Source organism: Cadophora gregata (assembly GCF_030347475.1).
Source record: "Cadophora gregata isolate MNR1 chromosome Unknown scaffold_3, whole genome shotgun sequence".
Classification (NCBI taxonomy): domain Eukaryota; kingdom Fungi; phylum Ascomycota; class Leotiomycetes; order Helotiales; family Ploettnerulaceae; genus Cadophora; species Cadophora gregata.
The window spans coordinates 3,245,516-3,258,731 of NW_026695926.1; the positions used below are offsets into that span (position 1 = coordinate 3,245,516).

General features: G+C 47.4%; 4 protein-coding genes across 4 annotated transcripts; 3 read left to right on the plus strand and 1 right to left on the minus strand.

Annotated features, from left to right (window-relative positions):
• Positions 1–851: 851 nt before the first annotated feature.
• On the minus strand, positions 852–1,815 carry ONS95_009584 (uncharacterized protein; the record flags this gene model as incomplete). The annotated part of the gene is made up of 3 exons (XM_058503184.1): positions 852–1,196; positions 1,246–1,600; positions 1,655–1,815. 3 exons carry the CDS (start codon positions 1,813–1,815, stop codon positions 852–854), a joined length of 861 nt encoding a protein of 286 aa, XP_058362119.1.
• Positions 1,816–2,061: 246 nt separating this feature from the next.
• ONS95_009585 (uncharacterized protein) lies at positions 2,062–6,219 on the plus strand. Its single transcript, XM_058503185.1, has 8 exons — positions 2,062–3,100; positions 3,149–3,573; positions 3,633–3,669; positions 3,786–3,815; positions 3,924–4,155; positions 4,282–4,525; positions 4,575–5,001; positions 5,060–6,219. The coding sequence occupies exons 1-8, from the start codon at positions 3,071–3,073 to the stop codon at positions 5,912–5,914; spliced, it is 2,280 nt and encodes a 759-aa protein (XP_058362120.1). The 5' UTR covers positions 2,062–3,070; the 3' UTR covers positions 5,915–6,219.
• Positions 6,220–6,767: 548 nt separating this feature from the next.
• Positions 6,768–8,861, plus strand: ONS95_009586 (uncharacterized protein; the record flags this gene model as incomplete). The annotated part of the gene is made up of 3 exons (XM_058503186.1): positions 6,768–7,991; positions 8,094–8,219; positions 8,271–8,861. 3 exons carry the CDS (start codon positions 6,768–6,770, stop codon positions 8,859–8,861), a joined length of 1,941 nt encoding a protein of 646 aa, XP_058362121.1.
• A 351-nt stretch (positions 8,862–9,212) lies between these two features.
• Positions 9,213–11,959, plus strand: ONS95_009587 (uncharacterized protein; the record flags this gene model as incomplete). The annotated part of the gene is made up of 7 exons (XM_058503187.1): positions 9,213–9,261; positions 9,323–9,486; positions 9,605–9,895; positions 9,956–10,142; positions 10,250–10,885; positions 10,982–11,772; positions 11,825–11,959. The coding sequence occupies 7 exons, from the start codon at positions 9,213–9,215 to the stop codon at positions 11,957–11,959; spliced, it is 2,253 nt and encodes a 750-aa protein (XP_058362122.1).
• Positions 11,960–13,216: the final 1,257 nt, after the last annotated feature.

The following is a 13,216-nucleotide window of genomic DNA, read 5'->3' on the forward strand; positions in this document are numbered from 1 at the left end:
GAAGAAATGGCAAAGTAGGTCAAAGGTTTCAAATGCTATTCAACTTGAACTTGGTCAAGATGAGTATGTCGAGACTTCGGACACTTGAACAAGACTTCTTTGACAGTGTATTTATACAGAAATGAAATTAATAGCAGAGTGAATATGATTGAATGCTCTTGAATGTCATTGATGCAGATATACATAGGCAGCTGTCTCAACTCCAAATATTTCCAGCTTTGGAAGCTATGCATGACGCGTTTCGGTGCCGAGGTCTATCACGTTCACTCGAACCTGCACTGGTTGTTTCGTTCCTGAGCTACCCAGCTTGGGCAAAGTCTACAAGCTGTAGCTTGAACATTTAAGCTCTTCGGTGTTTCTAGTTCGATGCGGGGACGATCCCATGCCCCGCGATCAGCACTATTGAGCTCGTCCAAGCGAGCGTTACGTTGTCTTTTGTATGCGATACCATTTTGCTGTGCCTCTGAGAAATCAATGTGGCTGAAAGAAATGCGTAGTTGTATACGTGGGCATTGTACCGAGGTTGCAAATAGTTGACACTGCCATCAGAGCTTCGTTTGGGATTAGTCTTGCGAGCTTGGGATGTTTCATAGCTAGGGAAGGTATTGAAACGACTTCTTAGTCTCATATGCCTCGGCATAGGAATATCAAGTGAAGAAAAGATAGAGTGAGCATAAGTGAGACCTGCGCCGCAAGAGCCACGCGATAGGACCGACTAGTCAGGACCGGTATAGGCTGTTGAACACTGTACTGCAGATGTTCCGGGCTTTATGTGGATCGACCTCACACAAACGTATGGCCATGGCGCGACAGTTCGTCATGACGACTCTCGGAAGTGAAAGTGCTCAATTTTAGTAGCTCAAGTGGTTGCTGACTGCTTGTACAATAGCCCCTCTACCTCCTTGATCTAAATCATCCAACGTCTTCATTTCCTCCTTGGAAAGTTCAAAGTCGTACACGTTGGCATTCTCGACGATCCGGGATGGCGTATCGCTCTTTGGCAATGGAACCCAATTCTTCTGCAAGCAATATCGGATCAGTACATGACTGACTGTCTTGTTATGTGCCTTGGCAATCGAGGTGAGGGTTGGGTCGTTGGCTTTCTGGTTGCGGACGAGTGGGCAGTACGCTTCGACAACGATACCATTCTTGTGGCAGAAATCGACAATTTCTCGCTGTTGGGAGAATGGATGTAGCTGAGAGACAGTCAGATTCCTCCTATTAACCAAAGCGTAAGGAACATACCTCGATTTGGTTGACATGTGGAGGATACACTTTCGCAAAGCTCTTCAGCTCTTCGATCTGCCCGATACCCCAATTGCTGACACCTATGCTCTTTGTCTTGCCATTCTCCAACAGCTTTTCGAGAGCAAGGTACATCTCCTTCCTGTTCTTCGAGCCCCCGCTGGCAGTGTGTATCAAGAATAGGTCCACATATCCATCCTTGCCGTCGATTTTGTCAACACTCTCCACCAACTTCTCGTAGGTCTTGTCGACACTCCCAGCAGCAGTCATGATCTTGGTAGTAATGAAAACATCTGATCGGGGGAGCCCTGATTGGCGAACAGCTTCGCCTACTTCTTTCTCGTTGGCATAGAATCTGTCAGACTGGTGAGCTGAAGTTCGTGGCTTGGGATGGGCAGTATCATCTTACTGTGCCGAATCGATGTGCCTGTATCCGGCTTTAAGGGCTGTCAAGCAGGAAGTGATGCATTGCTTGCTGGTGGATTGGTAGACCCCAAATCCAAGGCGGGGAATCTTCACGGAGGAATTGGGGAGGGCGAGGAGGTCGGTAAGGGTTATTTTGGTAGCCATGATGCCTTTCGAGTCTCTGTCAAGAATTTGAGAAGAATTGTGTATCCCTAGGCAGGAGGAAATGTTCTCGAAGATGCATAGCGACTACCAAATGCCCAATAGGCTACCCTTTGCCGCGCAACCGTTGAAATCAAGTCATGATGTAACGGAGTTGGCCGATTTCCATTGGTACATCTACTGCTATCCTATGCGCTTAGCGGGAGCGGGGGTAACCTTATCGCTGCACACGATTACTAAGACAAGCACACTTTATTTTGGCGACACTTCTTCCCTTTTCTCTTTGTCTCGAGCCCGGACAGAAGCGTTGACTCGCAGCTTCGCGAGGGCGGCTTATCTATTGTTCCACCCTTACAGTGCGCTTCAGCTTCAAGCCTCGAATTCCTTCACGAGCATACCAATTGGAATCGTCAAATATGGCATCATGGATACTCTGGGCACCCTCCCCGATGTTGGCGTTGGGGGCGAGAATCGTGAGATCAATACTCGGAGGCGAGATATCCTCATCTATCGACCCAGATTAACCGCGCCGCGCTTCGATATGATGTGAGACTAAACCCGGGTACCTTGCTCCTGCTGCATTCAGTTGGAATCATTCTTGGGACCGAATCAAAGAAGTGGGATAGCACCCATCTGAATGGCAGCTAACGATTCAAACCATGCATTTTGCTGCGCCCGTCTGACTGCAGCCATGCAGGTAATGTGGGAAGCGCTTCGGCGGCAAACCATTCTCGATCTTGTTTCTATGCAATCAAAACCGAGCTTATGCATGCAGAGCGATGATTAAGCCCACGAGGCTGAAGAATAAGATATATTTGGGGTCGAAAAGACGAAAGGCTGCAGCTCGCTTGGATGATTGTCGGACTGAACAACTCCATTGGGAAAATTCTCTTACTTGGAGGAGGGAGAGAGAGAGCAAAACTGATCTCCAAATAGCCTTGAGTTACTGCTCCATTTCTCTGCACAATCATTTGTGGAGATTATGACCCTGCTTCAATGATGCAAGCTGGGTCTCACCGTTCCCAAGATCTCCAATTGCATGCCCCCAATATTTTCAGTGAACACCATCGTGAAGATCAATGTGGAGTTGGTAAGAGGCTCTTGATATGGTGTTTTGCTATAAGAGTAGCAGTCTGCTACTCCAGTTTCTCGTTTCTGTCTCAACTCTCAAGTCAATCTTCCAACCTCAAATTCAACTGCCATTCTAGTTACCTGGAGAGCGAAATACTTGTTACACTGAATCAAGACACAGAGCACGATGTCTACAACCGACTTAAATGTACACTTGGTAAGAAGTCTTCCCTTGGTTATTTCGGCCACTAGCTAACTTCATAAGGGCGTTTGGACCAACTGGGCCAAAGGTTCTTCCGAAGGACGAACTCTCACTCTCACATCTCAGAATGGAACCATCCTCATCGCAGCTCTTGCTCTCTTTGTCTCTATTGCTGCAGCTCAGTTCTGGGGCATGCTCTCCTTCTTCGTCCACCAATTGAGAACGAGTCGGAAGCCTCAGTACGGCATACATTTCCAACAACAAACGACCCTCCGAAACCATGGCTCACCTCTCGCTACCGTCTGGCAGTTGGTGAAAATTTCTTGGGCATGGCGCTCGCAATCTGTTGGCAGCTTCAAAAAATCCATTGGTCTTGTCATGCTCGGCTTGGTTTACCTGATGATGTTTGGCGCTGCCTCCCTCTTTTCTTCAAGAGTTGCCACCGCCAGCGATGAAGTTCTTGTTCGAAGTCCAAACTGTGGAATTTGGTTGGTCTTCCTCATTCCACACCATTCTCAAACTTGGAATATACTGACAGCGTGACCAGGATCTTGAGCCCAGATATGTCTAGCGATTTTGATCAGGTAAGTTCAGAATCTAGATCGACTCTCTTGTCACAATTCATTCCTGAGTCGTATTGTGTTCCTGAAATACGACTCTCCTGCAATTACAAGCGAAAGAATCGCTAATAATTTTTAAGGCCACAGACTTCAACGTACATCAAAGAGTGGTAGGTTTTACCCCTCCTCGCCCTGCTTGAGACTCGAATTGGAGGTTATCCTAATGTTCTCTGGAGTTCCAACACCCAAAACAAGACATGCACTAACTCGATCATCAGAATGCCGATTTGAGTAAATCATATGTTCGTGATTGCCTCAGTGGTTATCAGTCTTCACCAGAATGCAACATCTTCAAACAACGAGCTATTCCGTACCTATCCATGAATAACGCAACCTGTCCCTTCTCACCCGAAATGTGCCTTGGCTCTCCAAACACAGCTCTGAGCTTTGACAGTACGCTGCTCGACTCGAACCATGATTTCGGCATAAATTCTTTGCCTAAGGATAGAGGTACGTTCATTCTCATCTGTTCCATCGACTAGATGACTCTTTCCACCGTGGGTGGGGCATATTACAGAACCAGCTCAATACAGTGCCGATATCAAAGTGTATAGCTAACGTCAAAACTGTTCCTAGTCTCATACCGAAAGGTAGCCACATGTTCGCCTGTAACTACCGACGGTTACCTTGAAAGTGGAGAGTCTGAATTGAAAGGGAGAGGATACAATTACACAGCTGCTCATTATGGTACCAACAACATGATGGATTCGAGCCGAGATATGTATGGTGGTGTGGACAACGCAACATATGTTCACACCGACTATAAAGCACTGGAGCTAGGGTACGACGTTCAGTCAGGAGCACCACTCTATTCGGTTTTGTGAGTAATTAGGCACCATTTCAAAGAAGTTTCTAATTGTCTCATCTAGTGTTGCATCTGCGCCTCCAACCTCGCCTCATTTGGGCTTTACCCCAATCGAAGCTCTGAATGCTCCAAATAGTACCGTCTCACTCGTTTTCGCATCTTTCGATGGGTACAGTGTGGCACCGAGCGATGACCTTTGGCTTCCATCCCACCAAAAGTCCGAGGTATCGGTATACGACCCGGGCTTTGCACCACGGAACGTCACAATCTACAAACCAGACAAATCGGTCAATGTACTTGGATGCACTGAACAACATCAATTTTGTAACCCTAATCGCCCAGCGGACTCTGAGTCAAGATGTACTCCTCTGATGGACTGGGGGACTCTTGGGCTGCTCTTTGATAATTACACCTCCGAAATCTTGGATACAAACCATCAGATAGAAGCACTCACCATAATCATGTATGCTGCTCTTGCTGCCGAACTGCGAGTGAGTACCTCCCTTCCCGGCAGTATGTCGTCCCGGAGCGAATGCTGACTGCTTCCAGAACACGGTCCCATACTTCCATGCACCTCTTCTAGCAAGCGATTACACTTCTGGGTTCATGTCTAGTGCCATGCCCCCCAATCAATGGCAACTCGAAACTGAGAACTGGTTCTCAACCGGGATGAACATAATCCAACGCTACGTCGCCGAAACCGCCACAGGAGCTCCAGGTAAATACGCAAAATACACAACCAATTCCCAAGCCAACGCTACCGAACTCCAATGGTTCTGCGCAAACTACATCATGCGCGACTCAGCCTACCAATCCTTCTCCATCCTCGCACTAAGCCTCATCGCTGGCTTCGGCGGCCTCGCCATCTTCGCAAGTCTCTGGCTCGAAACAACCATCGGCTGGATCCAAACCAAGCTCAACCGCGGCACCTTCCACAAGATGTGCTGGAAGCTCGATTCAGCTCTCCAGCTCCAGCGCATGGCGTACGAAGAAGCCGGTATGGGCAATTGGGTCAGATGCGCTGACGATATCCCGCTCACGGAGAAGGGAAATCAGATTTCGCTGCCGGCCGAGTGGGATGAGTGGCATCCTACTGTTGCCGGGAGACCAGTGCCGCATACGCCGATGTTTGATGATGGGAGGGCTGTGATGATGCAGAAGCAGAGCACGATGGTTACGGTGTCGTCGGAGACTACGCTGGCGCCAACGGTAGAGAGACGTCCTACTTTGCTCAGGCTGTCGTCGGACGAGGAGACTAGCCGAGAGGTCGAGGAAGCGGATGTCATTAGTCCTGTCACCCCGCCTATGTCGCCTACAATTCCAGCGGCGAATCCAACTCCTAGTCCGCTGAGCAAGGAGGTGGTCGTTGTGGCTGTTCAGGAGCAGAGGGATGGATCCTCGTAGATGGGCACGCCTTTTGTTGATGAGTTATGACTTGACGAATGATTTGGAATTTTGTTGCGGTAGGGGATCTATTCCTAGAGGGGTAATTAATGGACGTCTTGATATTAATGAAACTTATTTTCACTTCCACAGTGCATTCAATTACCCTCTCAGGAATCAAGATGTTATAAGTTAGGGAATCGGGCTTCCGGAAAGCCATCAACACCAATGAAGTGAGGAGATATTGTCCATGGGGGAAAATAATGCTTCTCTGTCCCTATACTATAGCCGGGCCACACATTCTAATACACAACAACAATTTGGCTGTGCTGTTCATATCTAGCTTCCAGGTTCGATCTAGCTTACTTGATGCTCTGAATTTATCGTCGTTTGTGAAACACTTCTTTAGAATATCCCTATTAATTTCTGGTACATTGGCTAGTATATGGACCTATAGTATCAGAACGAGTAGATAAGAACCGTATGCGTATCAGCTGGTACCAGTTGAAATGTACGTAGCATGGATTGTGACTTTCAGAGTTGCTCAATGTTTTCTTGCACTTTATATTGACCTCCACTATTCAAAAGAGTTACAATCTTGTTTTGGAAGGACATTAGCAACTGGTCTAAAAAGCACTTTAGAGCATTCGAGTTTGAGCAATCACACGTGGCGTGTTTTTCCACGAGAATTTCGGAAATGCGCTAGTCTCGCTTCGTGCCCTAGGCCGAAATCCATTGTTGACGTTGATGTTCACTCTCACTCTCGCGCTTCAATTGCCTCTGCGCGTTTGGTATAAATTTTCTACTTCAACTGAGTATTCAGAGCCAGTTTTAGCACTGCTGAGCAATCCGTCTATTTTGTTATTGCAGCGACATGGACCTCCCTTCATCACCTCCAGTCTCCCCAGAGGAGGATGGATCTCTTCTACCTACCCAACCCCAGCAGCCTAACAACACGTTCAGCAACGACCTTTCCGCGATGCCTGGTGAAGAACACTTCGCAGTCAATGACTCACTACCCTCGAAGAACACTGCTGGTGACAATGTAAGGCCTCAAGGCTCGAGTTTACCAAGTTCAGTCGCTCATGCTGCGACACCTTTGGAAGGTGACCTTGCCAGAAACAATCCACCAACAAACCCTACAACCAGAAATCACCTCAAAGGATACAATCTGTCTGAAGAGCATGAAAGCTGCCGTCGAAGTTTCGAGTATCAGCTGAGTGCGTTGAACACGCGTCTCCAAGATGCGATTCAAGTCGGCATGAAAACTGATCTTGATCTGATCCGTGCAAATGCATTTTACACCTATAACGTCCGACAGCTGAAAGATACACACCAGAAGGAAATGGAGGCATTGAGAAAGAAAATGATGGCGGAACACGAGAAGGAGGTCCAGAGGTCGCAGAAGCTGATCGAGGAACCTAAGCAGTCACGATCGGCCCACGAAAGGCTACAGGTGGAGAACAGGGCATTGAAGAAGAAGGCTGCTGATACAAAGGCCTCTAAGGAACCACTAGCCAAGGAGAATCAGGAGTTGAAAGCAACTCTCGCCAACCTCAATGCGGAGCATGAGCAAGTTAAAAAAGCTCTCGGAAAAGCCAAGGCTCGCATACAGCAGAATACCAAGGATACCTGTGCTGTCTCTCTCCAACATGAACGAAGCTTGGAAGAGTACAAGCTGGTGGAAGCCGACCTCTTGGAATCGAGATCCGACGTTAAAGCACTACAAAGGCAGGTTGAAGACATGAAATCCCAGAAAGCAGAATTTGCAAACCTCGCCCAAAGTCTAGAGCTGAAAATTGCAGCACTGGAGAAAGATCAAGCAAACGAAAAACCGCTGGTTGATGTCGGAACCGCTATCCGCATGCGACATATGGTACTTCAGTCGATTGTTGTTGAGCCCGTTAGCCGCAGGGAGAAGAAATTAGTCCAAGCTGGCAACATAGCTGCTCATGAGGAAAACATTGAAGCAGATCTAGCAGTATTCACGGCAGGCACGGATTTGGGAGAATATGAGAAGAAATACTTCCAAATGTTACATGGTATGAGTCCCAATGGTTATAGAATCATGGCGAGCCACATAGCCAGATTCTCGGGTGTAAGAGATCAACTCTGTTCTGTGCCGCCAAGCGGAGGTATCACTTGAACCGTGGAGGAGATGTGTCGTGTTTGGCAAGACATCGACCAGTTGACCGCCAAGTTCGACGAGGGAATGTTTGGTGATGATGAGATTCCCCAATTCGCATCTGATGTAGCCAGCTTCGAGAGGTCAACAGAAGGGATTCTAGCATACGAGAAGGAGGAACATTGGCCATTAGGGAAGCCGGTAATTACATTCCATAAGCTTGAAACCTGAAATTTTACTAACGTGACTCAGCGGGATCAACTTCCACACGACGACGATTGTTGGTGTGGGCGATGTCCTTGTAAGAAACCACCCGCCACAGCTGACTCTGGAAACGGACCCTCAAATACACCAGTTCAGAATGTCGAGGCCATCAACCAAATCAGACAACAAAATATGGGGGTGTCGAATACCACAAGCCCAGTCACTCAGGTCGATTATACGCCAAATTGGGATACGAATGTTGAGGATGACTGGGGCTCGCCCTCTGTTGTGAAGACTAAAGATTTTGGAGGAGGATGGGAATCGCCGGCACCAACTTCCCACGTTCAAACTCAATATGTATCCCATACAAGTGTTTTGGGTTTGCCAGTACCGAATTATCATCCTGTGCAGGCTACATCAGCTTTCACTACCAATGAATTGGCCTCCATATCACAAAGCAACAGGGACTGGTTTCAAGCTCCAACTTCTGTAAATGGAGCAAAATGGAGTGTACAGAAGCCAGTACTTGGTAGTACGGGTGCTGGTGGTAGCAATATCCATACATCTGTCGCTGTTGGGGGATGGGCAACTTCTACCGCACCATTAGAGGCAACTGCCATGTTTCAAAATGATTGGTAACAATAAGTAGAACAAGACAGATGTTAGAGTTAAGTACAGAAATATTGTGCAGGAGGAGTACGAGCTGAGGAGACCTGTTCGACCGTTGAGTGGCCAGAACGGAGGGATATCATTGCGTAGGCAGCAGCAGAAGCTTCATTTTCACTTAATCAACGAAAAAGATCGATGGAGAGATAATGTTCGATCTGCATCAAACCTTGTGTCCACGTGCTGCACGCCTTCCGCCAAGCTAGATCTTTTCGCGACATCGAAAGTAAACAAACAACCCCACCACCTTATCAAGATCTCACACCTACCTTGATCTGACTTCACGACGTCTCAGCAATCACAACAACCACATAACGCGTCACGATGGAAACCCCAAGCTCTCCAGCAAGCTTCAATGATACATTGTCACAAGGTAAAAGCCTCTAAGCCTATCTCTCATGCATTTCCGGAGTCGAGCTGACAACATCAATTAGATGAAACGGCGCCCTCACCTGCAAATGACGAGAAGAAACCTGGATTTGAATCCGCGCTCGTAAACTCTCTGCAACGGCAAGTCGCAAAGTTGCGTAATGATCTCAAGACGTCGAATACTCAGCTCTCTTTGGTGCGCCAGCAGAAGACGAAGGCCACTGATCAGGTAGGTCGCATAGACCCTGTACCTTTCTATCTCCTTTCTTGCCGATTGAACTTCTCTACAATGATTAAAAGCTCTGACACACAGTCATTTCCTGAATTGCTAATCTCATCTCCTACAGCTCAAAGCCATCGACCAAAGATACGAGAAGAAGATCAAGAACCTCGAAAAAGAAGCGGCCGAGCAAAAGAGGAACGCCGAGCAGAACCTGCAACTCGCAAAGAAGATTCAAGACTGGAACGATGAACAAAGCAAACAATGCTCAGCTCTAATGCAAAAGAACGAGAAGTGCATAAGCGACAAGTTTGAGTTGCAGCTGCAGATCGAGGCGATGGACTGCATGCTGAACAATATTACTCCCGATATGGTTCGGAAGTCAACGTATAAGACGCATCCGCTGAGTTGGTATACGGTGAGTTTGTTTTCTAATACTGCAGGATGCTGAGGATGAAGGAAAGCTGATCTTTTACAGGACTGTATGGCGGTATGGAGAGTCAACCTTGCCAAGGTCGAAGGAAAATGCAAGGCACTTGAAGCCGCGTTGGAGAATGAGAAGAAGACGCATAACAAGGAGTTGAGTAGTTTGATCCTCAAGGGCGAAATAGAGCGCCAGAACGTGGTTGGGAATGTTTTGATTGGTCTCTTCAAGGTATCCGGACGTAAGTTATGTTCCCAAACATATATGTGCCTGTGCAACAGTTCTACACAATTCCACAATCATACATATCCAAGTCTTCCAGGAGCTGGTACTGATACAAAAACCTAGTGAATGATGAAGAAACCGTAAATCGGATCGCTAAAGCCCATGGACCTGGCACCGAAAGTACGGAGGTCCGGCAGAAGATGATCAAATTGTTGGAAGACATCTTGGCTGAAGCATCAAGAGATTCGAAGTCTGGCTCTGATCCCATGGCTATGTACGCAGCTCTGAGCAAGGAGGTCAAGGGTTTACCGGTGGTAGAAAAGATGGCCCCTTACGCAACTCCAACACATCGACTTCTGGTGGGAGGGAAGACTGCGAGCCAGCCGATGACAAGCCCTAACGTTAATGACAATGCACCAAGTACGACCAAGGATATTCCAAAGCCAGCTGATAACACAGTCAAAACGATAACAATCAAGAAGACAGCATTGGCTCCCAGGGATACTTCCACGACACCAACACCCGAGGTTTCTAGACCTGCAACAAGACGTCCTCCAATAGCTACAAAAAGTAGCCTTCGAGAAGAGCTACCAAGCGCAGATTCTCAAAGATCTCATAACATACCTCTCAAGGATTCTAGTCGACCCAAGACAATTGCAGGCAAGGCTAAGAGTGCTGTTTCGTGGGCAGTAAAGTCTACACTAAATACTCTGCGGGATGACAACAAAGAGGAAATCAAGAATGCTCTCACAGATCCCCGTAAGTACCTATCATATATCCTCCATATGTCAAGCTCGCGAGCTACGAGTACATGTTGTTTCCAACAGAACGACACCATGCTGAGCGTGATCTTAGGAGATGCCCAAATCCAGAGACTCCTCGACCAGTACAAAAAGTGCGCCGCAGCACTAAAAGCTTCAATTAGCGATACTACAGAACTCGACAAACAGCTACGGCAGTTCCAAGAAGTCCACTGCACCAACTTCCCCAGCAAGTGTACCCACATGCCCTGGGATACCGTTGATATCATCCATACTCCCTGCCCCAGACGTGATTGCATCAATCGCGTCACGGAGGCCACACAGCAGGAACAGATAGTCGAACAGCTACAGGAGTACATCAACGTCATTGCACCAATGGCAACCATAGGCTCGGCAGTACGCATTCAGTTCCTTGAGGAGGCACGCGCTGCGCTCGAGGGTGACGAGCCGAATGAATGTATAATCCTGGAAGGCATCCTTGCTGCTCGTGGTGCGAATGGGGAGGTTGATAACAACTTATTTGCTGGCTCGGATACCCTTGATGAGCATCCATTGTTTCAAATCTTCGAGAAGATCTATGAGGCGCAGTCGAGAGAGGATTGGGAAGATCTGCCGGAGCTGCTGAAGAGGACTATTGATTGTCAGGCTACGATTCGGTTTGCGAAGAATCTTCCCGCTACAACTGAGATGATGGTTCTGCTTCAGGGACATGATGAATTATGTGAGCGATTGGTAGGGAGGTTTAAGAAGTGGGTTGATGGGAAGACGGAGATGTTTGAGGCGAATGTGAATCATTGGTTCTTGCTGGATAGGCTGGAGTGGTTGACGGATGAGATTCTTATGTTTGAGGAGGAGAAGAGCGTTGATAGATTCCTGGAGTATATCGTGTGTATTCTGCTGCCTGGATAAAGGTATCAGAAAAGCTAATTTGGAGCAGGACAAGGATGGAAATAACCCGAAAGTTCGAGTCAAGAGATGGGCCGAAGCTGAAGAGGACTTTCATTCTCCTGATTTCGGGTTCATCGCCACGGTCGAAGTAGGAACGTTACCTGCTGATCGGAGCTCGTCGTAGAGCAAATGTCGAGAATATTAAAAAGCAGTTTGAGGCCGCTAAAGATTTGGACGAGGAGGTTGGTGGTGCGGCGGGGAAGCTTTGATTGGTTTTGATGTTAGTGGTACAAGGAATTTTAGGCTGTAAGGCATTATAACAGAGTGTTTTGTATGTCACGAATGCGATTGAGGACTTTGTTGGTTGTCGTTGGTAGCACTGTATATATATGTCATGATTCGATGCTTTTGTTTACTTACTGCGGGGGATGTATGGATAGGGGCTCGCCAAAATACGCCAAGAGAGGATCGATACAAGTTTCTGTCCCACGCAACAACATCAACCCTACCTTGCGTACAGAAAGTGAAAATTTCTCCTTGGATGGTATAACTAATATGCAGAAGCTAGAGCTGGATTCCAGGAATCCTCCAGTCTCCCCATAATGTCAAGAATGAGCCTACAATACCCTGAAGTCATTGCCTGCATGATTAAAACGTCTGCAATCATCCAGCCTTGCCATTCTTTCACATGGAGCCTCGATCAACATCATCTTTTCAACAGTCTTATAAAGTGTCTTTGGGGCCTTTACTCATATTGAAAATTGACGCGTAGGCTTTCAGTTCTGAGACGTGGAAAGATTGGCATTGCCAGGAATCTTTCAGTCTGTACAATGCCTACTTTTAGGGAGCACGGATAGTTTGCATATCAAAGGTCCCGTAAGATTTATACGACCTAGTCTGTTACATGCATAACTACTTGGCTCATTACCCAACACTGCTTCGCTGAAATCTGGTCAGCTTCTAGAGGCGTGTGATGAAGCAAGAGCGTCGTATTTTTTCGATGTCAATTGATGGATTTGCTGCACTCCTAAAGTGCAATGACAATGGTAGAAAGAAAGGTGCTTAAAATCTACAGTAGGACAGGAGGTCAGTCGAGGTGGCCGAAAGGTCCACGTGGAAGCTAGCTACTTGGTCAACTTCGGCTCGCTTGCCTTGTTGACTGCTCAAAACTTCAGTACGGTCAACCACGCGCTCTGATTTTTGTACTGTACCTGTTCAACCATTCGCAACGGAGCTCTGATTCTCAATTTTGCATCTCAGCTCTTGCACCTCCTACTCCTCCTCACCTTCCACAGCCCACATAACCGTTCCGGCAAAAACCTGAAAGGACGCAAGGTGAGCATTTGATATCGTGGCAAGTCGCCAATGACCAGAAATAAACGTGTATACGAGACTCTTACTCTCCATACCTACGCGTCAACCATGAATTCAGCTTTCAAAA

Excerpts from the sequence above, each read along its gene's own strand:
- ONS95_009585 (XM_058503185.1), top strand. The coding sequence starts at position 3,071 with ATGTCTACAACCGACTTAAATGTACACTTG. Across the intron at positions 3,574-3,632 it reads AGTCCAAACTGTGGAATTTG|GATCTTGAGCCCAGATATGT; the intron begins GTTGGTCTTCCT and ends CAGCGTGACCAG. Across the intron at positions 3,816-3,923 it reads TCAACGTACATCAAAGAGTG|AATGCCGATTTGAGTAAATC; the intron begins GTAGGTTTTACC and ends CTCGATCATCAG.